Source organism: Anarrhichthys ocellatus, unplaced genomic scaffold (genome assembly GCF_004355925.1).
Source record: "Anarrhichthys ocellatus isolate YVR2014 unplaced genomic scaffold, GSC_Weel_1.0 scaffold11, whole genome shotgun sequence".
Lineage (NCBI taxonomy): Eukaryota > Metazoa > Chordata > Actinopteri > Perciformes > Anarhichadidae > Anarrhichthys > Anarrhichthys ocellatus.
Window position 1 is genome coordinate 2,855,034 of NW_022280041.1, and position 9,348 is coordinate 2,864,381.

A 9,348-nucleotide genomic window follows, 5' to 3' on the forward strand; every position below is an offset into this window, starting at 1 on the left:
GTAAACGCACCGTTACAGTAGTCCAGTCTGCTGAAGATAAATGCATGGACAAGTTTTTGCCAATCCTGTTGAGACATAAGTCCTTTAATCCTTGATATGTTCTTCAGGTGATAGTAGGCTGATTTTGTAATCGTCTTGATGTGGCTGTTCAGGTTGAGGTCTGAATCCATAACTACACCTAGAGTTCTGGTCTTTAACATCAGTGAATCTAAACTATTTTGGTTTTATCTTTGTTTATACAGACAATAGCATCCGTTTTGTTCTGTGTTGTATTCATCATCTGTATTTGTGTAGGCTCGGATGAGATCATGTGTTTATATAATAGCTCCATAAGCTGCTCGCCAACATTCTCTAAGAGGATAATGAAATACTCTTACAATGAATTCAATTGTTGGTGCTCGGGCACAAATATTACAGTCCGAGTTAGATGAATCTTCCAAACATTACTTTTCCTCCATTGTGACCATCAACTTGTTTATGCAGGCCGGTCTATAGGTTCATTTAACATCTCAACCAACTGAGCGTGGCAAGCTCTGCGGCACCGGAACAAGTGAGTATTCCAATGGACCCTTTCTGATCAGCCTTTATAGAGTCCACCAATCAAATGGAGCACCCGTGACCTCATCAAAGTCAATAGAAAGCAAGACATTTACAAAAAAAGTCAAATTCAAAAAACTAAATGAACCAAAATGGCATCCTAGAGTTGTGACTCAGATCATGGAAGCACAAAGAGGGAAGTTGCTTCTAAAAAGACTAATTATGGAAGATACTTAATCTCTCACTGAGACTGCTGAAGCCTCCTCACTGAACCAGGAGTGTGGATTATGTCAATCACAGACATTGTAAACACACAGGAGAGGGATTTGTTTGCCAGTATAGACAGCAGGAGCAATTAACTGCAAAATAAAAATCAGTGGGCAGCCCATTATGTCATTCCCAGTTACTGAACGCTTTTCTTTTAACCTGGTTGAAAGCACGTATGCTCGACGTGGAACGAGATACTCCCTCATAAAGATGGAATTTCTGGCTACCTGCCACGGATTACGTCATGAAAATTGGGCAAGATTTCCTTACATAGGCAGTATCTTTGAAAGAAAGAATGTAGACGATCCTGCCTGGCCTGACTGTCATGCATTATTAGTGACTCACTCTCTGAGCACAAGGTGGTCATGCCTCACCCAGCCCCGACTCCTGCTCTTTATATACACATCCTCCCTCTACTGGTCTACTTGGGATCGAGCTCTTACCTGTCACAACTGAGCCAGACAAATAAGCAGGGAACCATTTTTATTGCAAATAAAGTGACATTAATTCAACATGACGCAATGTACATACTCATAATTTAACTACTACTAATATAAATATATATACTATTGTTGAGAAAGTTACAGTAATCACTGTTTTCTAACCGCTGTCCTTTTATTCAAACTCAACAAGTTTTTTCAGCTCAGACTTCAACAGCTCTTCGTCCTCTTCCCCCTCGTCTACCTCCACCTCTATCCCGTCGATGGTTTTCTGCAGCTGTTCCTTGATGCGGTTCAGCTCCAGCAGCCCGTCCTGCAGGTCTTTACAAACCTCTCGAATCTTGGCTGCGAACTCCGTCTTGGCTCCCTTCTTGAGCTCCTTGGCATCTTTTGCCAGGAAGAAGACATCGAGAGCCAGGAAGAGACCAGACATCACTCCGGTGGTGAGGCTCATCACCTGGACGGCTCTAGCAGCGTCCCCCGCAACACTGAGGACCTGAACGGTGCTGATCAGGCTCTCCGTGTTGATCACCAGAGCCTTGCCGGCCCGGCCGCCCTCCTTCATTACATGTTTGACGTTCTGGTTGAGGTGCTTCTTCGAGATGTTCTCAACGTACTCTTCAAAGTTCCAATCATCAAGCATCTCCATCCCTTCCTGTCGGGTAGATAAGAGATTTTACATCAAATTTAAACCCCATGTGTTCAATCCAATCCGATATATTTGCAGGAAGACAGTATTTGTATAAGAAAGAAAGGGTTTGTTCTGCTTTTTATCTTCTCACCTGCAAGAACTCCAGGCACTCCTTGATATCCTTCATCTCCTCCTCGTAGTCTTGGATGATCTTCTCCACCTTCTTGCGGTCCGTCTTTGAATGGAGCATGTCGGTGATGTTGGCTGAGGCGGAAGCCACCCCGCCTGCAGTCGCCACCCCGATGCCTACAGCCGTGACGATGAGCGACGCTCCCGCAGTGAAGGGCGCCAGAATGAGGCCGGTGATGGTCGTGATGGACCCTGCGACACTGGCGACCCCGCCGCCGACGCTGCCCTTGACGGTTTTCTTATGGAAAATGTCCGCTGAGTCAGCCAAAGACATGAGCTCCAGGATGTGCTGCTGGAGTACGGCGCCACGCTGGTTGAAGAAGCGGACGAAAAGACGCGCCGCCATGAAGACACGATCAGCTGCTTGTTCCACCACTCTGAGACAAGGAAACAAGGAAACAGGCTTACAGGAGAAACTCTTATTGTAATGCAATATTCAGTTCAAGTATTTTCTTTTTAAAAGGCAGATTTGTTCCCGTTAATATTGCTAAATTGGTAACGTCAATAAATGCGGTACTTACTCTTCAGGTTCGTCGTTCTGCCTGTCTTCATTCCACTCATCCCAGCCTAACACATAATTATAGTGTGTATAAATTCAATTAATAAGCAGGACCACCAATATATAAACAACACATTGTCAATATCAAGCATACCTTCTACTGTTCTCCACCACCCGATAAGGCCTTCTTCATCCTGCAAGTAAACAATTTGAAACTCATTGGAATAATTCAGCATGTAGCCTCCAGGGAAATGAAATACACACACATGAAACAAGCATGTGATGTAATGTTATAAGACACAAGAAACAAGCTTACGTCTAGAGGGTCCAGGGCTGTTCCTTCACTTGGCACTTCAGCCAACTCTAGTGTCTGAACTTCCACTACTTCCTAAAACAGAGAAATACAGCACACTGACTACAGACTGTGTTTAGAGCCGTTAAATGGTAGCTACACACAATCGTAATATGTCAAAAGTCACGAAAAAGTCATTAGTATACAAGACAGTAAGCCTATGGTACGGAATGATACAACAGATGTTTTGCCATGTTACACGGGCAAATAAAGGGTCTAACCACACCGTTATCAAGATATTTAACCTGCCTCCATCCATCCATTGATAGCACTCAAGCTGTATTGCGTCTACTTTTGGGGTTTTATTTCATTTCATTCTATTAAAACTATTTTTTTATGTAAAGCAGTGAATTGTGTGTTAGAAAGGTGCGTTACACACGAAGCTGACTCACCTGGGGCGGTGCTTGAGTGTCGGACGATGAGTCCTGTGGAGCAAAAAAAACTAAATCACTCAAAAGGAATGGAGGCAAAAACTGCACTATGACACTATGATGGAGAAAGCATTCCCATCCATCAACAGCTAAACGTCTTTTTGTTATTTAACTTAAAGTGTAGTAAATATCAATTATGTAATGGAGAGAAAATGTGGATTGGACCAGTTCATTTAGTACCTCTGTTCCAGACCCAAACAATGCAGTGGGCAGAATCCTCCTTATTCTGAAAGTCTAGAGAAGAAAGAGTACAGAACTTTACAGCCCGCTACAGCACAGCCCCCCCGACCTAAATCCCTGTCTAACATACCATAGTTCTTTTCTTCGGGGCCTGTGTCAGCTGGCTTTTCACCTCGCCGCTGTCGTCAGCGTCCGCATACCAAATAGTCTACGGAGAAGATGAGAAAATAGTTCATTGACTGAGGAGGTTACGACACATGATGGCGTCAGAAGTGCCTCACGTTGAATACTGCACATAAATAAGATCACAATTAAGGTTTTAAGTAGCTGCAAACTGACGCTTTATGCACGGAGCCTGCAACGACCTCTTTGCTAACAGTTTTTCACGCTTACAGGGGCTATAAGATTCATTCACTGTTGTGATGAAGTCCTAGTGACTCAAAGATCACCACAACGAGCCTCCAGTTATAATCTCATCATTCCAGAAATGATGAGATTGGATACGTAGAGGTTCGTCTTTCTGAAGACCTGTTCTTGCCTGGCTCATGTCAGACACTCCTAAACAACCTCCATGTAAAACAAGCCATCGTTGTTTGCTCAAGGTTAGTTGGCACGTCGCCTCCTTTGGCAGTTGCTTTCGGTGTGTCTGGCTGGACTGCATGGTTTCACTATTACTTCCTTGTAAAACCACAAACCGTATTTTAAAAATGAATTCAAAGACAGCGAGATGAACTTAATGTCTTACGTGTCTTTCTATGGTGCTGTCATCTGCACTGTCAGAGCCGGAGGAGTGCTCGCTGTCAATCATTTGGCTTTCCTGATAAACAAAAAGAATATATATATAAATTTGATTGACATCAAAAGAGCAAATGAATCATGATCATGAAGTATTGTTGCTGGTATCTTATATCTATGATACACCGGGCAATTATGAACACTATATATGAGGAGTGAACTGAAACATCAAAAAATGGATTCAAGAATCTTCATCATCATCTGGGTCATCTCTGGAAAAACACTTCAATTGCAGTTTGTACCTGTGTCACGAATGAAGAAGGTGTGATGGGAACCGCAGCGTCTGTCTGACATTCCTCGCCCAGCTTCTGTGTGTGAAACAAAACCAACCAGCTGCTGTTCCTTTACGGGAAATAAGTCCAATATGGACGACTTGGAATGCTGCAGGAACGATTTTTGTACTTCCTGTTCCCTCGTCTTTAGATCATTGGGTTTATTTAATAGGGTTTGGTTAGAAACCTGAAATAAAGGTCTCTGGGGTTAACACAGGCGTACAAGTCCTCCAAAGAGACGACGTCCCTGCAGCAGCCAATGAAAAACAACCTCACAAAGCTGGTCGTCAACTGCGTCCCTTAACCCAGGTTGTTCAAAGCAAACATGCAATTACAAAATGTATAATTGAAAGAGATAACGAGCTTCATCTTGTGTACAGTACCTGTGTGTGAGACCTAAAGGGGTTCACTTTCTGCATCATCCCTTTGAACATCCCAGGGTTCTGAAAAGAATACAAAAATGAGTAGATCTTATTCTCCATTGATCATTATTATTCTATATGCATATGCTATAAAAACAAAGTAGTATACAGGAGGTATATGTAAAACAGTAAAGAATACACAAAAAAAGAAGCAGAAAACACAAATCACAGAGGGGCAAACCACTCACTTTTGGGGGAAACATGCATGTAATGATTAAAAGGTATTGTGGGACATGAAATACCCACAATACAGATTGTAAAACAGTCAGTTAACATGCACAATACTTTTGGTTGTATGCAGAAACAAAAACTCAATAAATATTTTAAATAGTCAGGATCACTCTGAAGACTGAAATTCTTGTGTGTGGCACCACCTTGTGGTAGTAGCAGGAGCAACACTGATCACAGACCTACCTGCTTCTCTGGCGCATCTTTAACGTCTGACAAGCTTCCGCTGCTGGAGGAGAGGTCACCGTGTAGAGGCTGGTTATCCTGCATGAAACCAGAACACGAGACAACCAAACTCAACAAACCCAGAATGTGAAGAGGTGAGTATGAAAGCAAGCGCGGTCAATCGGACCGGTTCCCTCTCCCAAACATCCCTTCGGTGTCATCGTCAGCATCACAGCTGGTACCTTGGGCTGAGCAGATTTCAATAGGTTGACTTTGTGCATCACTCCTGCAATCATCCCTGGACTCTTAACGATAAATACATCAAAATGGACAACCGAAGTACAAGCACGTGAACAAGCCGAGTCAGTGTGCCTGTTAGAACCATGGACTGTACGTACAGCAGAGCGGACACGGTGCTTACCTGTTTGCCTGGGCGGTCTGTCCCCGTCTCTGGTGGATCAGCAGCGTCGTTTTGAGGATCGCTCGGTGGCACCTGCAGCCGAGAGGGGACAGTCGGGTGAAATAAGCACACCGTGCTCACAATACTGACTAATTCTAACTTAAATTCCTTAATGTCAGTTTGCATCTTCTAATTCTGCTGATAAAGTGAATTGTTGGTGATGTCATGTTGAATGCATGGATGATACCTGTGCGTGAGACTTGAATGGGATGAATCGCTGCATCACCCCTTTCACCTTCCCAGGGTTCTGAAACACAACCATAAAAGGACATCCTGTTGCTCCATCAAGTTAAACACATTTGCATATAAGGACTGAAAATAGAAGCAGCTTATAACAGGAAGACTGTTCCAGTAGTTGGTGGTTCTGTCGTCTGTCACCCACCTGATTAGCGTCTGAGACCCGCCCCTGTTCCAGTGACTCTGAAGATGCAGCTTTAGAGACCTGCGTGAGGGGAAAAAAGCCAGCTTAGTGGACGCCTCATCGCCTGACACAGAGCATCCGCTACCATCGTGACCATTACGCCGCCGTAACACACTCGCGCAACGCCGCCGCCGCTACCTGGGAGGAAGACTTGAACAGGTTGACCTTCTGCAGGACCCTTCTCAGCGCACCAGGGCTCTGAAATACAGGTTTCATAAAAGGATGCAGTCAATTCACATCACGTAGTCCTGTTCAGTTCCCATGTAGCTGTGTTAAAGGAAGGTACAGCTGGCAGTTGATCACCTAGTGTGATAAGAAAAAACAACAACATGTAGCTTAAAGCTCATCATATCATAATCATCGTCATCATTTTGGGGGAGTGGCTTTAGAGGGAGGCCTGAAGCCTGACTTGGAGACTTTCTTGCTAGATTCAGCAACTTTTAGCGAGCTACTTTCATTGGGAACACTGAGCTGTGCTTTTTAGTTGGACCATATTTTTTAAATCTAGCATAGTCTTGCTGGTTACTCCAATGTTACAGAACCAATACAAACGTCTCAAACTAACACTTTCACACCAGCTTTTAAATGGTGGTTAAAACTTTATAATACACCTGAACAGCCGATCTTGAGATTAGTGGACGACCTGCTCCACCTCTGAGATAGAATAAGTTATATTTTGAGCTCTTCTCACCTGTGTGGAGTCGGCTCCCTGTTCTAGTGACTCAGAGGAAGCTGCTTTGCTGACTGGGGCGGAGGCCTGAATACAGAACAAAAAGTGCATTCATAGTTTACAATACGCTGTCAAAACTGGATCAGTTACATGTTGACATCTTTTACCTGTGAGGAAGACTTGAATGGGTTGACTTTGTGCAAGACCCCTTTCAGCATACCCGGGTTCTGAAATACAAGTTTTAAATATAAATGAAAATGTAATTTATCCTTCAGGCTGTACGTGGCTAAATGACAAAAACACACAATCAATGAGCCTGGCTGACTTCCTAAACTAGAATTAGAGCCTCGCTTGTTGTTCGCCACTGACAACCAGTCATGTTTACATCCACAGCTGTGAAACATGTCACCACTTCTTAATTTCATCCTGTTACACATCTGTGTTAAATTGACATAATCAGCATATGAATTCTTGTGTTATGGCTGAAAACGTGTCTTGCGAGGGGACGTTTGTCCCAAGTTTGTCGCCGGCACAGAGGCATAAAAACTATCAAACCCCAATATATAAAAAGACAAAAAATACCTCTTACTGTAAAAGTACTGTGGGCTCTTCTCACCTGTGTGGAGTCTGCTCCCTGCTCTAGTGACTCGGAGGAAGCAGCTTTGCCGACTGTGGAGGGGGCCTGAATAAAAAGGGGGAAAGTTTAATCCTGTCATTACAATTCATAACACTTAACACAACAATTACTGCTTGATGACGTCAGGTTTTTACCTGTGAGGTAGACTTGAACGGGTTGACCACGTGCATGACTCCCATCACCCCCGTTCTCTGATGTGTATACAGATTAATGATGATAAAATAAACATCTATGAACCAGGAGAGCAAACAAAAGGGCCAGATCTCGTGTGTCATATGGGTGGAGAAGATATTACAGATGTGGGACTCACCTTGGTCTTCGGGTCGAGCTCACATGTCACCTCGCTGCTGGCGGTCGTTCCCGCGTCCCGTCTGAGCTCGGTGGGGTTGTCTAGATCCTGGCGGTGGATCGAGGGAACAATCAATAAAACGAACACATGCAACCAAAGAAAACACCCCACTCACCTCCAGCACACTCTCCGTACCTCGTTGCTGGGTCGAGGTGGAACCACCGGAGTTGGGGCCGTTGATCCTTTCTCCCTTCTGAACATATTCATGCTGTAACACATTGTTTTGAATATTAGAAGGCGATGAGGCACAAAAATAAAAGCATGACAGCAAACTTAATACAAACTCTGACAGCCACACGTCATGCTGCTTTTTATAGCACAATAGTACTATTGTGTTACTAAAAAGAAAAAAAAGAGAACAAGATGCCACCTGCTGCCAAGGTCGAAACTCTCTTTTCCTGGTTACATCCCGAAACCAAATTACATTCAAATATGTATCAATATATGGTCGCATGTTTATCTGGTAAACCTGCAAAACTCGTTAAGTAGGAGTGAAGTGCTTGTGTGAAAACGTAGGTTTTACTGACGTTAAGTCATAAATGCATAGAGCGCATTTTATTCCCACTTTATTTAGGTCACAGTTGGAGAAAAGGCGTGCGTGAAATCTGAGCCAACTAATTAGAAAAGTTACGATGTTACTGGTTCAAGTGATGCTTTGGCAAACGGGACAACGCCGAATTGAACAACGTGTCCACCTGAGTGGTGACAACATTGGATGTCGCGTTCTACAACAACAAAAAGGCAGACAACCTTCAAATTGCCGGAACTGTGAACGTAGTTTGGCTCGTGGCGCTCTCTCGCGCACAGGAGCGTCAACGTACAGTTCCAAACTGTATGGTACAGCGGAATGTTTGACCACACAAAAGCCCAGCAACAACACAATGACACGAGCGTGGTGCCTACCTTATTGTTGCCACAGGAAAAAACTAAACAGAGTTTTAAATGGTGTCGGCTCCAACACGGTCCTTCACTTCCCCCTTCAAAACGCACAACGTCAAACCGGTTTGACACAAACAGAGGCGGGACACAGACGCGTTGGATTACCGAGGGGAACTTTACCGACCTGGTTTCATGGAAGGTTTGTGTTTTAAATGGCGAACAAAAGGATAGCTTGGCTACGGGCCAATGCTCCACACAAAACTTATGGATAGTTTGAGGGGAAAAGCGCGCACGCCCATCACAGTCACCTGTGCTACCTGTGCGGGGGGCGTGGCCTCCTTCCTCCGGCACCTCAGGGTTAAAAAATCAAGTTGAAAGAAAATTGAACCATTCAAAGAGAACACAGATTTATGGCTTTCAAAGTAAAATAGCTATGAATTCAGTTGTATTATTGTAATATTCAGAAGCTTCTATGATTCACATTACAGCAGCTTTCATAAAAGAGCCATAAAACAAGTCTTTTT

The 9,348-nt window shown here is 43.9% G+C and overlaps 1 protein-coding gene across 2 annotated transcripts; it reads right to left on the bottom strand.

Moving 5' to 3' along the window:
* Positions 1 to 1,237: 1,237 nt before the first annotated feature.
* Positions 1,238 to 9,140, bottom strand: LOC116385313 (uncharacterized). Of its 2 annotated transcripts, none has more exons than XM_031850645.1 (23): positions 8,849 to 9,140; positions 8,081 to 8,153; positions 7,907 to 7,993; positions 7,731 to 7,787; positions 7,576 to 7,641; positions 7,127 to 7,186; positions 6,981 to 7,046; positions 6,428 to 6,487; positions 6,251 to 6,310; positions 6,056 to 6,115; positions 5,830 to 5,901; positions 5,430 to 5,507; positions 4,977 to 5,036; positions 4,564 to 4,626; positions 4,272 to 4,343; positions 3,657 to 3,734; positions 3,527 to 3,580; positions 3,308 to 3,340; positions 2,880 to 2,951; positions 2,718 to 2,757; positions 2,586 to 2,631; positions 2,027 to 2,441; positions 1,238 to 1,899 (listed from the first exon to the last, which is right to left on the bottom strand). In XM_031850645.1, the coding sequence occupies exons 2-23, from the start codon at positions 8,150 to 8,152 to the stop codon at positions 1,420 to 1,422; spliced, it is 2,151 nt and encodes a 716-aa protein (XP_031706505.1). In that variant the 5' UTR covers position 8,153; positions 8,849 to 9,140; the 3' UTR covers positions 1,238 to 1,419. The 2 variants fall into 2 exon arrangements, with proteins under 2 accessions (XP_031706505.1, XP_031706504.1); XM_031850644.1 differs by having other exon boundaries at positions 4,564 to 4,629.
* Between the last annotated feature and the right edge of the window lie 208 nt (positions 9,141 to 9,348).

What these genes read in the sequence shown, in the direction of transcription:
- LOC116385313 (XM_031850644.1), bottom strand. Translation starts at nt 8,152, where the DNA reads ATGAATATGTTCAGAAGGGAGAAAGGATCAACGGCCCCAACTCCGGTG. An exon ending in CATTCAAGTCTCACGCACAG is followed by an intron (nt 5,902 to 6,055) that starts GTATCATCCATG and finishes TCTCGGCTGCAG; the next exon opens with GTGCCACCGAGCGATCCTCA. An exon ending in CAGAACGACGAACCTGAAGA is followed by an intron (nt 2,442 to 2,585) that starts GTAAGTACCGCA and finishes TCCTTGTCTCAG; the next exon opens with AGTGGTGGAACAAGCAGCTG.